Raw genomic sequence first — 18,292 nt, 5'->3', positions numbered from 1 at the left:
AAATAGTAAATAAATAAATAAAACCAATTATAGTGGGGAAAAAAAATCCTGTTTGAGATACATCCTAAAATTGTTACTAGTGAAAGACACCATGTCTGGAATGTGCTTGCAAATAGCCATAGGAGGAGAGTGCCTGGGAAAGACAGATGGAGCCAGAGTGACCTTGATTTCATCATCTGTATGTGTTTGCTAGGCTGTATCATACCCTGGGTGGCTTAAACAACAGAAATTTATTTTCTCACAGTTCTGGAGGCTGGAAGTCCAAGATCAAGGTATCTGCAGGGATGGTTCCTTCCAAGGGTTTGAAGGAAGGATCTGTTCCAGGCTCTCGCCTTGGCTTGGAGATGGCTGCCTACGCTCTCCGAACTCACATCATCTTCTCTCTGTGTGTCAGTATCCAAATTTCCTCTTTTTATAAGAACACCAGTCATGATGGATTAGGACCCACCTTAATGACCTCATTTTAACTTGATTGCCTCTATAAAGACCCTGTCTCCAAATAAGGTCACATTCTGAGGTACTAGGACTTCAACATATGAATTTGGAGGACACAATTCAACTCATCACATAATTGTTGTGGAAGATGGGGGATGTATACATTAAACTATTCACTCTACTATTGTATAAGTTTGTGTTTTTTCATAATAATTGGAGGGAAGGGGCATGCAGGGAGGCAATCCTTCAAACAATTGTCATGTCACCAGGTAAACTCCAAGGAGATAAGACATTCTCCAGTGCTCAAAGAAAATCCTAAAACTCAGAGCTGTTTCAGAAGAGACAAGGCAACTTTAGGAGGTAGTGAGCAACCCAGCTCTGAAAACATCCAAGCCCGGGCTGTATGACCACCAGTGAAGTCTTCTGTAGGATCCCTTCTCCGAGGGGAAGCTGGCTTGGCCAACATCTATGACTTTGCTCAACTCTTGATTTCCGAAAAAGCCAAGGCTGTCTTGGGCTGCATTAACAGAAGCACAGTGGCTAGAACAGGGCTGGGAGAGTCCTGTTCTACTCAGAACTGAAGGGACCACCTGGATGCTGGTACTCCAGTCTGGAACCCCATCACAAAAGGGACAGGAAGCATTTCAGAACGACAGGCTGTCATCTGGAAGGGAGCAGCCACGTGCTCAGACAGCTGATGGGTGATGAGCAACTGGGACCTTGGGTCATTGGTCCACACATGCACATTACGTGTGTGCACACTGCTCAAACCACGGCTCTTCCTCGGCCCTCCTGAAGATGATAGGACGGTCTGGCCTGTAGCACATTCTAAATAACATCTCCTTTCACCTGCGAAAACTCAAGATTTCCGGGGTGGGGGGAGCAGGGGGTGTGAGCAGAGAAGAGGGGCCATAAAAATGCTCAGACTTTCCATAAACTTCGGCACTGACCCTCTTCCTCCCACCAGGGTCCCTAGAGCTGATTAAGTCCCCTTGCTGCCTGTAGATGACTAAAAGGGAAAGCGACATCGGAATCAACACGGCATCATTTACTTAATGAAGCAGCAACCTTCCACTTGAAGTCATCTGCCGTATCAGACACCACTTCTGTTTTTCATGGAAGACATAACTGCAGTCACTTAGAGTGTAGGACAGGAAAGCAGGGAGGGAGGGGCAGGATGAGCCCTTCACGAGGCAGCCGAAAGAGGGCCCTGCAAGGCTGGGGGAGCCAGGGCAGGGAAGCCAGCTGCACCCCCAGCCCCTCACATGGCTCCCACCAACATGCTCAGCCATGTCCCCTGCCATGGGCACACTTAATGCTCACCCATACACACACACGCACACTTGCAGCCTTCTCCCACAAACACAAACAAGTGTTCACAAACATTCATGCCCACACGTGCACTCTGCCCCTCGGCCTCACTCACAAGCACACAGGCACCTGTGCTTACCAGCCTTTGGCGCGATGCTTAGGAACGTTGTTTCTGGCTGCTGTACCCAAAAGCTCCACACTGGGAAGGGGGCAGGGGGCAGTCCCCAGCCAGTGAAGGAGGGGCTGCTCAGCACAAAGCTGACTCTCAACCCTAAAGGCACCTTCAATAATATCACACCCAACACAATCCCCACCGGAGCCCAAGCGTTTGGAACAGAGACTGTGCATTGCCTAAGAGGTGAGGGGGCAGTGGCAGGGCGGGGAGGCAGTCGCTGAAATCCAGCTCACTTTTCACTCTTCAAGCCGCAGGGCACCCATCCACCCAGAAGAAGGAATGCCTTTTCCTAAGTTTTGCACACACAGCATGGGTTCCAGCAGTCCCTGCACCCCCAAGGCCACGCGCACACTTACTTATCTGTGTACGTGTCCACGTGCTCAGGTTACGTGCTGTGCAAGCCACATTCACATACGGCCTCTCACGCATCTGCAGCCACCAGCATGCAAGGTACATGGCCATCCTCGGGCTTCCTCACCAGGCTCGCTCCCAGGGGCCCAGGCACAGGTCCTCCTCCTTGCCCTTGGTCTGAGCTGATGATGATGCCCTCAAGCCCAGTCCCAGGTCCTGCTCCCCATAGACAGGGCCTCAGAAGGGGGTGGGGCAGGAATCCTGCCTCAAGGTCCAGGGATCAGGCAGGTGCCCAAAAAGTGACTCCACCTGTCTCCCTTGCCCGGCACCAGGATGAGGCCACTGGTCACACCGTCGCAGCTGAGGGGAGAGGCCAGGCACTATGGAGCCCTCTGGGTGGCCAGGAACATGGCCCACCTCTAGCATCAGCAGTAGGTGTATGGGGGCAGGGGCGGAGCTCGGTCTCCAGGAAGCCCTAGCTCCCACCTCCCAGGACTTTGCAGCCTCCTGGAGCTAAATGGGGAGAGGCCAAGTCAGATCCATGATTTCCAAATAAGCCAGACCCTTTGACAAGACTGCAGGGTCCAACCTTCCATCTCTTAGGTGCACTTTTACCTGCCCAGGAAGCACAAGGAAAAGGATACCGGGCAGGCCTTGGGACATCTGGCTTTAACGACCCCACCTCTGATGAGGCCTGAAACGTTGTTACCTCCCGCTGGCCTCCCTGCAAGGAACAGGCTCTCCAGCCTGAAGAGTCCCGGATGGGGGCCCAGGAGCGCCCACCTCTGCCCAGAGGACGATGCCCCAGCCTACAGCCTCCTTCCATTCTCACCTTTCAACCCGACAGGGCAGGGTCCAGCCCAAGGGGGCCGCTGACGCTGGGCGCAGGTGAGCAGTCCCGGGCGCCTCCCGGCCCCCACCCAGCTCCAGGCCGCCTCCTCTGGCTTCGGGGAGAAGGAGGGGCGTCCACGTTCTCTGGGGAGCAGAGCGAAGCCCCGCGAAGTGACCCCTTTTCTGAATGAAATTGAGCTGCCATTTTCATCTTCTCCCCAAATGTCAGCAGCGTTAGATCAGATTAGGAGTTAATCTCTTGCCAAAATTCATTTCCGAACAAGAGAGGTGTCTGCGGGCAGGTGGAGGTTTGTTGTTTGTTTCAGTATTCCTCCCCACGCACCCTCTTTCTCTCCCTGTCACTGGGGTGCGGGTGGGAGTAAAAGTCAGAATAGAGCGCACTGAGGCCCCTGGGGGGCTAGGGGATGCCGCAGAACGCAGGCGGGGCGGGTGGGAGGGCGGCCGCCCTGGCCCCGCGCCCGCCGTAGCGCCCAGCCCGCGCGTTTGTCCTCCGAACGCTCGGGTAGCTCCTGGGGCGCGCCCGGGTCGTCCTGCCCGGCCGGCCGGAGAGGAACGGACCTGGGGCCAGAGCAGGCAGTGCTCAGGAGACAGGCGCTGCGACGGCCTGGATGCCTGAGCCGTATCCTCAGCGCAAGACGGACGTCCCTCCCCAAACCCCGCCTACCAGCCCCAAGCCCCCAGCCTCCCTCCCGCGGGCCAGGGCGGTAAAAGGAAAAGGAAAGGCAATTGCAGCCTAAAGAAAAAAGAGGAAAAGGAGGAAATAAACGCCCAAAGAACTGGTCAGTACCTTGCAGGAGGCCTCATTTGACAAGTGACCAGAATACAGCCGCTGGCCTGAATGCATAATTACCCCCAAGTGAAAATTCCCCATCTAATTTGATATTTGGTTCTTTGCAGAAGCTATAGCCTTCGTAAATAATATACAAAGTAAGAAACCTAATCCCGCCTGCTAGAATGTTTAATTCATCATTATGCGAGCTAATTGGAAGGTGATTATATGGTAATTGCTCATTAGTGGTGTATATTTATCGCTGTACCTTATGTCAAGGCCATGGGAATTGTGTAGAGTCTGTTCTCTCATTTCAAGGATCAGTTTCAGAAGCAGGAGCGAAGCAGGCAAGATCAAGTTCTTCCTGACGTCAGGGTCCAGCAGAGGGCTGTGGAGACCCGCGCTATATATAGGACCTGGAGCCGGCCAGGGGCAGGCGCGGCCTGGGGCCGGGCTGAGGCGGTGAGCCGGGCAGCCAGACCACTGCCGGGCAAAGCCGGTCCTCCCGGGGAAAGGGAGGAGAGGCGTGGGGCCGGGGGCCCTGGACCATTTTCCAAACGCGACCCCATCCCCATTCCAGGCACCTCCCTGGCGCATCAGGTGCGTCTCGGCCTCTGCGCTTATGCTGGGAGAGGAGACCTTGCCCCTGCGCTTTCTCTAGGACTCTCTGGCGGTGTGCAGTAGGTGTGGGGTAGAGAGGGGGAGCGGCGAGGCTTGATTTGTACACTGGGTGGGAGACAGGGAGAGGGAAGGTGAGGCTTGATTTGGAGAGCCATATGGAATTTGGGGTGGTAGAGACCCGGTCTTCCTCCCGGATCTGATCGCCTAACAGTTGGTCAACTCCCACCTCCTTGGCGGGCCAAAAAATTCTCTCAATTCCTTCGCCCAGCGAAGCAGGCTGCAGGCCGGACAAGGGTACCAGGTTGGTGCCTAGGGAGGGGGACCCAGAGTCTCTCTCTATGGTAGGCGGGTAGAGCAGGGAGAAAGAAGCATGAAGAAAGGCAGGGCTTGAGCCCAAACCAGTCCCAAGACCAGCGCCTGAGCTGGGAACTTGGGACAGGCAGGAAGGCAGGTCTGAAATCTCCGAGGCGCGGAGGAAAGGCGTGGACTCAGCCTGCAGGGGGAGGTGAGGGCAGGGGCGAGGCCGTGGCTCTCCAGCAGCTCGGAGGATCCGGCCGGGGCGCTCGGAGACCAGCCGCCAGCCGAGCATCCTCGCACGTGGGCGTGATCTTTGGCGCGCTCTGGCGCCCCCTCGGAGGAGTGCGACGCTCCTTTGCCCTACCCAGACCCCAGCCCGGAACGCCGGGCACCCCTACTTACAGCCCCGGGGCCCTCCCATGTTCCCCCAACCCCCTCGCCGGGCCACAGGCACTGATGAACAAAAGGCCAATTAGACGCTGGGGCGCGGCTGATGAATGGACCTTTCGCTTTCAAGCGTGGCACCGCCTCGGGTTTCCCGGAGTACTGGGTCGCGCCGGGAGAAGCCACCTGCCCCAGCGGGGTCACGGCTGGGGTCAGCGAGTTCTCAAAACTCCCACTTCCCCCTCGCTGAGGGGCTGGTAGGGGGAAGTAAATGCGGCGGCCGAGCGGCGGACGCAGGAGCGGAGCGGCGGGTTAGGCGCGCCCGCGGTCCCGCAACTCGGCCTCGAGGCACCGCGGCCGAAAGCTGCAGGCCCGCTTCCTCTCCCGCCCGGCCTGCGGCTGCTCTGAGGCGGCACCCAAGTAAACCAAACGCTGATTGCTGGAATAAGAAGGGCCGGCCTGGGAAAATGCGGTTACCAAAAAAAAAAAAAAAAGTCTGCTGTTTGCCAAACTCCGGAGCCAGTGGTGCGCTGCGAAACAATAACCGAACCCGAGCCTTCTCACTAGACACACACGTCTAGATCCCGAGACACACACACATATGCTGCCCTGCTGCCGGCATGGACGCCATCACGGGGGACCCCCACCCAAACACGGAGAAATGTTCCCGCCAGTCGCACACTCTGAGGCCATTCCCATCCTCTGAGATCCACAACTGCAGCCGGCTCACAGCGACCAGACGCTCGCACACAACTTCTTTACACAATTGCATTTCTACACCTTTATAAGCACTCTAATTACAGCCGCGCAGCTGCACGTTCCTGCCCTAACTCAATACAATCTAGATGCACAAGGAAAGCTGGACACCTTGACACTCACAATCTACACAAGTAGCACCGGCCTCTCAGCCTCTAACGCACGCAGTTAGCACAATTAGCACCTACACATCCTGACTGAAATCCTGGCTCAGACACACAAACAACTGTTCCACAGACCTCTCTGGTACACTCAACCTCTACAAACCCACAAGCACAGCCTCTCGCTAACTCACATCCACACCCTTAGTCCGACTTGCAATTGCCCGCATGCGGGGAGCCTAGCCCAGATGCCCCCAGCCGCGGCGCGGGGCCCCGGGCGAGGCCTCCGACCCGCCAGAGTCCCTCCCCAATCGGCCTGCGCGTCCGAGACTTTGTTCCCTGCGACTCGAGGCGGGGACGGGGAGGAACCGAGGTTTCCAAGGCCGCGCGCAGGCCCGAGCCCCCTTTCTGCCGGGCCCGCTTGGTGCGCCTCTCCGCCCGCCACAATCCGCCCCTAGCACAAAAGTGGCCCGGCAGGTTCCGGGCCGCCGCCAAAGCTCCCGCTCGGGCTGCGCTAGGCTGCCGGGAACAGAGTTGGAGTGAGCTGGGGGCACCGGACACTCAGACAAGAGGCATTAAGTACCCGGAGGAGTAAGTACCCGGAGGTCCGAAGATTTTCCCACCTCAGGAGTTTCTGGTGCCTTGAACAGAGCCACCCCCACCCCACCCCTCCGCCCACGCCTACCTGGCCCTTCGCTGCGCTGAGGAACTGGACCCCAAATGAGACACGCACGCGGAACCCACGTGTACCTCTCAGGAAGGAGAATGTAGCCCAGGCACACTTGGGTTATACGTTCCGTTTCACTCTCTCAGGGAAATGCAAACTGAGAACCCAAGCCTCTCGGTCAGGCAAACGCACAGGGAAGGCCCACAAGTAATCAAGAAGGGAGTAGGTCATGGATCAAACGTGTAACCTACATCCCCATTCGGGGTAACAGGCAAGACACAAGGCAACATGCGTGCAGTTCCATGTGTAGGGAGGAACGCAGAACCTGACCCTCGATGCCCATTGAACCCTGCCAGGGTCATCTAGGCCTGGCACCCATGTACCACGAGGGAGGACACAGACCTGCGGCACGCAGCTCCCACGCTTCCCTGCCCAAGGGGCTCCAGCCCAGCACGCGCGCACTGTGACGGGGACGCAGCCACAAGGCACACGCGCCCCGCACCCTGCCCCGCGCCCCGCGCCCAGATAGTCATCGTGGGATGGCATCTCGCAAATATTTATATTCCTCAGCGCCACGGCAGCCCGCGTCCACATTAGACGCTCTAATCCTGCCACTTTAAATAGATGAATTAATAAAGCAAACGAGCGGCTAATAAGCTGACTGTCCAGCCTTTTTGAGGCGGGGGAAGGACTCGAAAGTGCGCCAAATTTGTTTGCAGTGGATCAAGGCGAGCCGCCTCTGCTTCACTTTCTTTATCTTAATTCCGACTTGAAAAGATATAATTATCTAGTTTGAACAGAGCTGCTATCAAATCCTTCTTTGGGCCGGGAAGGGGGGCGTTGGAGTGGATTGCGGCTCTCTGAGCCGCTCCGTGCAGCCAGAGATAGCGCGTAATGAAGATGTGGCGGCCCGAGATACAAAGGGCATTAACCTCATTAGCATGAAACCTTTTCTTCTTACCATTGTGGGACCCTTTCAGCCGCCTAATCCCCCCTATTTTCAAAGCTTGGTTTGTAATAAAGCTTTTAGGTTTTTTTTTTCCCAAAGCTAATAGTATTCTCTGATGATTTTATTGCTGTTACACTACATAGGACATTTACAAAAAAAAAAAAAAACCATCACCCTCCCCCTTTCTTGTACTTAAAAAAAAAAGTATATGGTTCTTGCAGAAGTAAGCCTTTTATCAAGATGGGAAATTTTCTTCAGGAAAGGCTAGTCTGAATTTTAACAGGTCTGTGCTCTGTGTTTGAGACATTCTGGGTTTGGCAAAGTGGATAGAAGGAAAAGGTAACTTGCTTAAAAGAAAGAGGTGCAGCAATGCTGTAGCAGGGACTGCAAAACACTTGGGAGAGCTCTTGGTCACAGAGGTCCCGCTGTCCAAGTGACTGGAAACCCCACTTGAGTTTCCAGGATACACAGGACAGCACCTGTCCCTTCGAGAGGCAAGCCTGTGTCCCCTCTCGCCCCAGAATCCTCGGGCAGTGGAGTCTCCCCGACTACACCCACACCTTCCCAAGGAGTCTGCGTGGAAATGCACCATAAACAGCCAGGGTTCTCCAGAGAAACAGAGAGGGAGAAAAAAGGAGAGAAAGGCAGAGATAAAGGGGAAAAAGAGGGAGAGAGGCCAAGAATGAATTCTACTTTCGAAGAGAGGAGGGGAGGGGAAAAAAAGAAAGAAAAATTTCCATAGTGCCCTATAGTCCCCACACGTGCATGGAATGTCTAATCTTAACTTTTCAAGGCAGGATGTTAACAAAGCTTGTATTTTCGCCCTGCATTGTAACTTGGCCTTATCACAGTGTAAAGGGTGGGGAGATTGTCCTAAATTATGTCCAGGCAGCCCCCCTGGATCCATGGATTAAGAGATTAAAGGAGACCACTGGGCAAGGCCTCCTCTTTCCCCTTCATATTCCTGGTATGATAATTGCTTAAACTGATTTGCACTTTCACAAAAGCTCGCAGGACGCTTTGTAGCTCGAACAGAACAGACGAGGTTTCTCTATCAATGGAAATAAAACTGATTAATGCAGCCTATCAGGATAAGAAGCAAATGAAGCATGCAAAAACAACCTCGTACCCCCAGAAGGGGGAAGGGGGGGGAGAAAAGCTAAGTTTCCTCCAAGACTGGGTACAACTTTTTCTTTAATGTTAAAATTGAGAGTTGAAGATTCCTCAAAACGCTTGCCTTATAAGGCTGCTGAGGCCCTTGGGCTCATCCCCTCACCTTTGTCAGATTGGGGCCAGAGAGAGGAAGGAAGGAAGGAAGGAAGGAAGGAAAGAAGGAAGGAAGGAAAGAAGGAAGGAAGGAAAGTAGGGAGGGAGGGAGGGAAGGAAGGAGGAAGGAAGGAAGGAAGGAAGGAAGGAAGGAAGGGAGAGAGGGAAAGGGAGAGAGAGGGGGAAGGAGAATAGTGCTTTGGGGCTTGAAGTCAGAAACACAGTTTAAAAAGTCCCAGGATCCTGATTCTGCTAAGTGTTTTCCCCAATCCTGGGGGAATACTCTTCAATGCATAACTATATATGTCCAGTTTTTTAAATAACTAGAGGTTAAGAGTAGTAAGGATTTTTAACCTGAAATTCAAATTAAGCTCCCTCTTTAGGCCGTGCAGTGGGCAGAGGTCTGGATGGAAAACTTTTCTCCCATCCCTTTTCTGAAGGACTTAAGTTTTCCTAATCCTCTCCCTTTTCCACCCTCTTCTCTCTTTAACATGCCCGAGAATCCATCAGTCTGGCCCTTTTGTGGGTGGGGAACCTGGGCTTCTTGAGCCTAGTTGGGGAAGGACCACACTCAAAGAGATACTTTTCTCAAGAATTCACTTCAATTTCCCAAGACAACTACTCTGAGGGCATATTGATAAATCTTTATTGACAAAATATTGACATTGACATACTTCTTGGAAGTATATAGTGTGTTAGAATTCTAACAAATTAACACAGAACACAAAAATATTTACATTCTGGTATAGAAGACATTAAGGAAGCATTTGTCACTCTCTTTAGTAAGTCTATGATCTTGGAATAGAAACTCAGTGCTTGAAAACTTGCTGCCGTGTTCTTGGCCACACTTATCATCCCCGCTAACTACAGTCCTTCAGTCTTTGCAATAGATAGATTGAAAGTTTGGAATGGCCTTTATTTACGGCAAATGGTTGAACTCGGCCAATACCTTCAACCACTAAAAGGAGTTTAGTTCATGGTTTTAAGCCTTGGGATGTTAGGAAAGGAATGTCCAAGAAATAGAATTAATTTAGGGGTTTTTTTCCCAGTACAAGTCCTGACTCCTCTTGTGGGCACCCTCCCCCTCCACCCCCAGCCCCCATCCTGCTCCCCATTTCTCTGAAAGAGGATCGCTATCGCTGAGCCTACTTCAGTTAGCTTTTTCACAATCACTTTGACGTCAGAAGGTTTCAAAAAGTGTTTACAGACTGCACATTTCTTGCAAAAAAATCAAAATCAAAAGCACGCAGAACCTGTCTTTAAAAGGAAAAGAAAATTACAATTCACTTTCTGTCTTAAGACACCATTCGCCCAACAACTGCTACATGCAATTCAAGTTTTTGAACAGGTGTGGGATGGGGCTGGATGTGGAATCCCAACGGTTATTATCACTGATTACTTTTAAAGATTGGGGAAAAAAACACTTCGAAGTGCAAAATAAAAAGTCCTGTGCCTGGTTGGGGGTTTTCTTTTATCATTATGATTATCATCATCATTTTTTTAAAAAATCGGACTGCGAGATAACCGGAATACCTGCCAATCATCTTGTCTCGCTGGTTTGGCCTTTGACTGACAGCTCCCCTTGTCAGAGCGCCTTCGGCTTTGCCACCTTTGGATCTCTCTCTCTCTCTCTGTCTGTCTCTGTCTGTCTCTCACAAGCTGCCTCTTCAGACAAGGGTTGCGTGTTCATCAAGGAGCCTCCGTCCTCTGCCATCTCGGCGCGGCCTCGGATCGGGACCCCGCGCTCTTGCCGCCCAGCGTCTGCGTCGCGCCGCCCCTCTCTCTGACTCCCTCTCCCCTTCTCCGTGAATGTGTGTGTGGTTTGTTTTTGTTTTGTAGGGTTTTTTCTTCTTCCCCTCCTCTCCCTGTCTCTGTTTTGCTCCGTGTTGTCCGTTTCTGAGGGGTTCTGTTTGTGTTTTTAATCGTCTGAGGTCACATCTATTTCCTCGGGACTCGCCTGCTTTGTGGCGATTCTCCACCGGTTAATATGGTGCGTCCCTTTTTTCTTTTGTTGCGAATCTGAGCCTTCTTCCTCCAGCTTCTGCCTTTTGAACTTCGTCCTTCGGTTCTGAAACCATACTTTTACCTGCAGGAGAGGCAGATGGGGCGCGTTATAGTTCCTGCACAGCGCCCTCCTACCTCTTCCTCTTTTGCCTGGCCCGGACCTGGGACTGAGACTACGAAAATCCAGTACCCCAGCTGCGTGTCCTATTAGCCGACCTCCCCACGGCCTCCCCTCGGGGAACAGAGCTTCTATCTCGGGGCCGGAGAGAAGGCTGGCTCCCTCCCCTTCTGGCCCTCCTGGAGCACATTTCCCCTGGCCCCGAGGCCCAGAGTGCAGAGTGTCCCCTTCTCACTTTGTCCTGCTCGGGACACCCACATCCCACTAAGTGCAAAAGCCTGGCAAACACTGGGAAACCCCTATAAAATTATAAATAAGGGAAAATTAAAAGAGACACATCCCTGACTCCCTCTACCTAACTAGTGCAGGGAAGATCTCATTCCCACTGCTGCAGCTCCTGCAGGGCCGAATGTGCTTTCTATTTTCTGCCAGTTTCCCACAGCCGCTGCCTAAATATAGCGCCTCCTCGGCAAAGCCTGGGCCCTGGGTAGGCAGTCAAGATTGGCCTGAGCTTTCCCCTCTCTGCCCAGTACTCTTGCAGGTGAGAGCAGAAGCAGTTGTGTGTGTGGGGGGGGGGTGCTGGGGGAAACCGGTGGGGGGGATGATGGGGTGCACAGCCCTGGGGACCAACCCAGCTGTATCTTTTCAGCTAGGAAAAGAGGCTCAAAAGTGAAAGCTTCTGAAAGACCGTGAGATAAAGGGGAAGTAAGAGAAAAACTGTGAAAGAGAAGGGAAGAGCCCCTCAGTCCTCCTCTTGAACAGCCCCAGGACAGTCCAGGGCCAAGCTCTCACCCCATCACATCACTTCCCACCAGGGCGGGGCCGGCAGCCTGGCCTCCTCGGAGCGCTGCTAGAAGTCTGGGGAGCAGTGAGGTGGGGCTCACACGCTATCCCGACCAGTCCCTGGGGAAGCTGGTGATGGGGCCCCATACAGTGACCAGACCAGACAGTAACACTGCCCAAGCTTCTCAGCGGTGAGGTACAGGTGAGGAACATGGTGATGACTGCACCTCCCATGCCACCAGGGCTGTCCCATTCTGCTAGCAGCACCCCAGGCCCCTGAAGTCCGCTCCGCTTTCTCCTTTGAGTCGGCAGGCCCAGGTCCCGGCTTGCTCTCCCCGGATGCCCCCAATCCCCCAAAGTGCCCCCATGAAAAAGCCGAGCTGGAACACGGCTGAGTTTAATTTGCTTTGAGTTTGCTAATTGAGGGGGAGGACGGTTCATTTCTCCCCGGCGCTCGCCCAAGGCGCGCGTCGGTGCGCTCGGGGCTTGACACGCACACAAAGGCTCCAGGCAGCGTGGGCAGCGAGGCGGACAAAGACCACGGCCGACTCGGCGATCCAGGAGAAATCAGCCGGGCCGCGCCTTGTGCCGGGCCCCGCACCAACCCGCGAGGCCCTCCTCGGTTTTGTCCGCGGGGACGTTTTAAAACAAAAGCCTCGACCTCTTTGCGCCTCCCAGGAAAAGTGTTACAACTTAATCTGCCCGAAAATGTTACTGTTTGCCGGGAACTTTGACCCCGCCCTGAGGCTCCGCGTACAGTAGCGCCTACTGTAGCCCTAAGCCCCCTCCTCGCCCCGGGGCAGGCCAGAACCTGGCCGCCTCGGGACCCTGTTGCGCAGGAAGGGTCTGCCCCCTGAGGCAGCTCCTCTCCCGAAGCCTTCTAGCTCTGTTTCTCGGATTTAGGGACGCACCCAGGATGCCGGCTCGGCGGTCTGACTCTCCGATCCCCTCAAGGGGAATAACTGGAGCCGTTGCTGTGAGCCTTGAGCCCCCGGTGCACAGAGCTCGCCCTAACCCACTCTCAGCTCTCTCTCCAGCCTAGAGCCCCAAACACCCCAAAACCCCGCGGCACCCTCCTTCCTGGATCCCAGCCGCGTACCCAAGACTCCCACCGAAAGTCTCACCGAAAGTGCAGAGGTATCTTAGCCAGGAGCTGCAAGGCCAGCCCAGCCGCACAGAAGGAGCAATTCAGCCCGTCTCCGCCCGCCCCACCAGAGCCTCGGGCGGGTCATCTCCTACAGTCCCGTGCTGGAGCCCAGGGAAGCCAAGAGCACCTCAAAACTTACATATCCTGAGCCCGGGCGTGGAACCAGCTCCCGGACTGTTTGCCGAAAGCCCTCCGCACTTTGCGGGCTGCGTGTGTCCAGAGATTTGGGATGCGGTTGCCGCGCCTGGGCCCGCTCACCTGAGTTTCCGTGAGGCTGAGGCTGTGCGCCAGCTGTTTCCTCTCTGCGCCCACCACGTAGTGGTTCTTCTCGAAGGCGTGTTCCAGCCTCAGAAGCTGGGACGGGGAAAAGGCGGTTCGGATCCGCTTCGGCTTGCGGGCCAGCGCGTTGTGCAAAAGGAAGCTCTCCGGACTTGTGTCGTTCCCTACGGGGGACACAACAGAAGTCCCATTAAAGGGGGCTGTCCTGGCCAGGTCCGCGCGCTTCTCCCGAGCCGGGCTGACCCGGCACAGCGCTCAGGGCCTCCGTGTACGTAGCCCGTGCGGCCCGGCCCACGGGGACCCAGAGCCCTCCACACGCGCGAAGGGAACACCGCTCCAGCTGCCTGGCCCGCTCCGCCGGGGCCGTAGCTGTGCAGCACCCAGCAGCAGCTGTCCCGGCGGGTCGAGTCCCAAGGCTCCTGACCTCTGCGGGCTTTGCAGCCGCCCGGGCCCCACGAGCCTCGCCACTTCCGCAACAGGCGCCCGGGACAGAGGAAGGGGCGGCAAGGCAGGGCCCGGGGATTGGCGCCCTGGACCCAGAGAAACGTCTGTCTCTTCTTTCTAACCTCTGGTAGAACTTTGCCCCGGGGGTGAGGGGCGAAGAGGCGACGAACCGCTATCCTAGAGTTTTCTCGGGGACTTATTTTTAAAGTACTTAAGTCTTTCTCCTCCGGAAAAGTGCAGAGGCCGGGCGTGTCGTTGCAGCCCGGCCTAGACCGAAATCTCGCCGGCGGGTGCGCAGGGTTTCTGCCGCCGCTGCCTCCCGAGGCCCCGTTCTCCCGCTGCCCTGCTCCAGAGAACTAGGAGACTCGAGCGAAGGCATCGAAAGCCGGGGAGTACGGAGCTGCGGTCACCCGATGGAACTGTCCGCGGCCCCAGAAGATCCTGGCTACTCCAGGCCTGGCGTGGGGACCAAGAGCGTGGCTGCCAGAGAATGAGGAAAGGGAACCCTAAACTTTTCGAGCAAAGCCAGAGAGTTTCGGATTCACTCCTTAGGGTGGGAAATCGATTCACCAAAACCCAAAGAAAGACAAACCTACAATCCAGGCAGGGATGGAGGCAACTCCGGTCTGGGAATAAGAGTAAAACGTTGTTTTTGTTTGGTTTGGTTTCTTTAATTATGGAGGACGGGAATCTACCCCATTCTAGGCTCTGGCAGGAACGCCAAGGGTTAATGAATGGGCAAGCCGCTGGGTATTGATCAGCGGCCTCGGGAGGTAGGTCTTTTCCCCGCTCGGATCGCTAAACTAATTACTTGCCCCTTTTTCTGGAGTTTTAACTCTCCTTCCACTCCCACCCCCACCCCACCCCCCACACACACAAATCCAAAAAATAGCAAGAAAGGAAAACACCCAAACAGATCTCCTCCAGCCCGTCTTCCGACCCGGTTCATTTCTTTTAAAACAAAAACAAAAAACAGACCGAACCTGCCTTCGCCGTGGCCGCTCGGCGCCCGAATTGAGCAGGTCACGGCGAGAGTCCTGAGCCTCGGAGGCTCGTACCCGCAAGGGTTCCCGCCCCGCCTGAGCCTCCAGAGTAAGCAGGATAAAACAAACTCCCAGACTTTGCTCTGGGGACGCGAGGGTCTCTTCGCCGCCGGAAGAGGGTCAGAGACCGAGAAGCTGCAGGTCTAGGATGCAGGGGCGCGGAGTGGATGGTAAACAGGGTCGAACGCAGTCGAGAGCGAACCTGGTGGCCGGGCCCTGTCCGCGCCCCTCGGAGCCAGGGCGGCGAGGGCATCGCCGGGAAGACAGAGAACCCGGGGACCCCCGCGGGCCACGGATTCCTTGGCGGCCGGCACTCGTAGCACGCTAGGAAAGCCTGCCTCGACCCGAGAGCATTCGGGGACAACTCCTCTGTCTGCGCCCTTCTCTAAAGGGTCAAGCGGCCGTGGCCAGACCCCAAACCGGCCGCAGCTCGGAGACTAGGGACCGTGCCCGGCTCCTCGCCGCCCAGTTTCCAAACGCGGCGCGCGGGCGGGCGAACCGGAGGAACCTCCATCCAGGCCTTGCCGGGCGCCCACCCACAGCAGGCCAAGGGCAGTGCGGGCTGCAGAGCGCTGCAGCCCCGCGACGTGGCACGTACCTTGGAAGCGGTGGCCCAGATATCGGTAGCGATGGATGAGCCAGGGGTAGAAGGTGGACGGGTCCCGCTGCTGCGAGGCGAAGAGGGGGTGTGGCGAGTGCGAGGAGGGCAGGGGGTGGGCGGCCAGGGCGTGCGGCGGCGGCACCGGGTGCACGGGCACGGCCGGGTTGGGCGGGTGCGAGACCGCCTCGGCGAACACCAAGTCCGGGTTGGAGTAGACGCCCCTGCCGGCGGCGGCGGCGGCGGCCGAGTGGAAGCCGTTGAGGAACGGGTTTATGGGGCTGGAGTTGGCGTAGCTGAGCGCCGCGGGACGGATGGGGTCCTCAGAGCGCGAGGCGGGCAGGGGACTGTCCTTGGCCACCAGCGACTCGATGGTGAAGCAGCGCTTGGGCGCCGGCTGGAACATGCTGCGCCGAGGAGCGGGCGCCCGGGGCTCCCAGCTCCCGGCGACCGCGGCGCGCTGCCTCCGCCGCCCGCTGCCCGCTGCCCGCGGCGAGAACGGACGAGAATTGGGGACTTGTTTGTTGGGGGTGGGGGTGGGGGTGGGGGTGGGGGTGGGGATGGGGGTGGGGGAGGAAAGGGAGAAAGAAAGGAAAGGAAAGGAAAGGAAGAAGGAAAGAAGGGGGGAGGGGGAGGGAGAGGCAACACCGAGGATCCCGAGAATCTTGCACCAAACGCGCCCAACCTGGAGAGAGGGGGAAAAATCCTTCCAGAAGAATTTGCAGGCGTGGATTGGGGTAATTTTTTTTCTTTTGTTTTTCTTTTCTTTTTTTTTTTTTTTTTTTTTGCGAGATGGCGTGGGGGGGATCGAAGTTAGAGGCGGGAGGGGGGGAAGTTTCTCGGGGGAGGCAAAAAAAAGTTTTCTCTCCTCTGCAAAAGGCGGGCAGGGCGCCCTAAGTCCAAGGACAATCCATGGAAGTGTTCGCTTCTTCACAAGTTGTGCAAACGATTTGTTAGTTCATGAGCCTAATTAGTGCGGGGATCACATAAACAGCTTCCTCCGAAGCCTGGTAAATGGCTTGATGATTGGTCGCTATTACTCGCCCTGAGGTGGAAGGGGGGAGACTCTTTAAAGTGCGTCAGAAGGAGGCGAGCGCCTGGGAACCCGGAGGCCTGGATCCAGGCCGAGAGTGGAACGGAGTCGGCGCCGCTGCCTCGGCCGTGCCTCCTGCGCCCGCCAGGCCGCCCGGCCTTTCGGCGCCGTCGCCGCGCGCTCCTAGCTCACTTGCTCCCGCGGCGCCCGCGGCGGCTTCTTCTCCTCTTTCGCCTCCTCCTCTTCCTTTGGCTTCTCCTCCTCCTCTTCCTCCTTCTCCTCCTCCTCTTCTTCCTCCTCCTCTTTCCCCACCTCCTCCCCCTCAGCCACCGCCTACTTCTCCACCACCACCATTCCCTCCGGGGCACCCCGGTCCCTGCAGAGTCCCCGAGCGGCGCCGCCTTTGCTGCGGCCCCCTGGATCCCGAGCCTGCTGAGCCCGAGCTGGGGGGACAGACGGACACACTGATGCACATATTCCTCGCGCCTAGCGCTATGCCGCTGCTGCCCCCCGCGGGCGCGGGTCAGGGGAGCTGGAATCGCCCCGGGAGCACTCGAGGGTAAGCGAGCAGGGGTTGGTTCCCGGCGAGGGCTAACGGAGCCGTTGGGTTAGACCAATTCCCACCCCCAGCGAAGCTCCCGGAGGTTTCCCAGGTGAGGAGGGAGTCTGGCCGGGGATGGGGGTCCTCCGACCACGCGTAGCCTCTAGGTCCCAGGGTCCCTGAGTTCACGATCCTTGACTCGGCCCGTTCGTTTCCAAGCTGAGACCGGAGTGGACGACCCTGCCCTGGCGGTGGGCTTCCAACTTGCCCACAGGCTCTCTATTTTCCTCTCTGGGAGGGTGCTCATCTCTTTCCCCCAAACAGCTCTTTTGGGAACTAGGGGTCCCAATATCTGGGAATGGGGGTCCAAGGTCAAGGGAGCGGCTGATGTGATACTACTATTACCGTTACGTTGTCGTTATTATTTTTGTTAGTGTTGTTATCATTCTTATTATTGCTATTATTATTATTATCATCATCATCATCATCATCACTATTTCTATTATTATTCTGCCATCTGTCGTCCTAGGGGCGGGTTGCTGTGCAAACCCAGGGCTTGCGATTAGGGAGTGAGGATCGCTTCTCCAGTCCCAGGCCGTGTCCGCATTTTCGTGCTTGCCTTCGGTTTTAGGATGATTTTAGGGCCGAGTTCCCTCGTCCCCATTGGCTCACGCTGCGGCATAATTATGATCACATCCCCCAGGCTGCTGGCGCTGCTCTCTGTTTATTGGTGGTTAAAGATCTATTATCTATTCATCAGCCGCCTCTTTTTTCCTCTTTTTTTTTCTTTTTGCCAATTACATTCTTCTAAAGTGAAGTACCAGCAGGTATTTTGCACGTTTACAATTAATGATTTTTAAAAAAATCTGGCATCCTTTACATCTCTTACTTGGAGGCCCATGTCACTTCGCTTAAGGATGAAGAAATGCCTGTGTTTGGTGATGAGGTTGCCGTGAGACCCAAAAAAATGTCGATTGGGAGGGGGAGAAGAGGGAAGTCCTGTAAGTCAGGCTTCAGTGCCACCAGATTCATCAGTCAAAGGTCCCCAGGTCTGGGGACATGTGCCCCTGCTTTCCCAGCTACCCTCTCCCTGCCCTAGGGTCTCCCCCGTCCTCTGTGGTTTCATCTGCTGTGTATTTATGTTTGTGTCAATTTCTTCTTTACTCCAGGCATAGTCTGTGTTGGGGGTGGGGGGGGAGGTTGGATGGGAGGAGGATCCAAAACCCCTTTCGGAAAACACTCCAGGCAAGAGAGGAGTCAGGAGTGTGTTTTCTGGTGTTGTCTGGGCACCTGATCTTAGTGAGGACCCAGCAGAGATCATGCGTGCTGCCTCCCCCAAGCTTCCCAGGGCACACACACATACACACT

General features: G+C 55.8%; 2 protein-coding genes across 4 annotated transcripts in view; one reads left to right on the top strand and one right to left on the bottom strand.

The window, feature by feature from the left end:
* FAM204A (family with sequence similarity 204 member A) overlaps positions 1-18,292 on the top strand; it is a 781,024-nt gene that overhangs the window by 693,411 nt on the left and 69,321 nt on the right. The gene's annotated exons all lie outside the window — the stretch shown is intronic.
* On the bottom strand, positions 9,559-16,907 carry EMX2 (empty spiracles homeobox 2). Of its 3 annotated transcripts, none has more exons than XM_004265786.3 (3): positions 15,351-16,907; positions 13,245-13,429; positions 9,559-11,020 (listed from the first exon to the last, which is right to left on the bottom strand). In XM_004265786.3, exons 1-3 carry the CDS (start codon positions 15,754-15,756, stop codon positions 10,853-10,855), a joined length of 759 nt encoding a protein of 252 aa, XP_004265834.1. In that variant the 5' UTR covers positions 15,757-16,907; the 3' UTR covers positions 9,559-10,852. The 3 variants fall into 3 exon arrangements, with proteins under 3 accessions (XP_004265834.1, XP_049553395.1, XP_004265835.1); XM_049697438.1 differs by having other exon boundaries at positions 10,901-11,020; positions 13,126-13,429; XM_004265787.3 differs by lacking the exon at positions 13,245-13,429 and having other exon boundaries at positions 10,917-11,020.

The sequence above is a fragment of the Orcinus orca genome, chromosome 14 (genome assembly GCF_937001465.1).
Source record: "Orcinus orca chromosome 14, mOrcOrc1.1, whole genome shotgun sequence".
Taxonomy (NCBI): domain Eukaryota; kingdom Metazoa; phylum Chordata; class Mammalia; order Artiodactyla; family Delphinidae; genus Orcinus; species Orcinus orca.
This window is presented reverse-complemented; position numbering and strand designations above follow the sequence as displayed.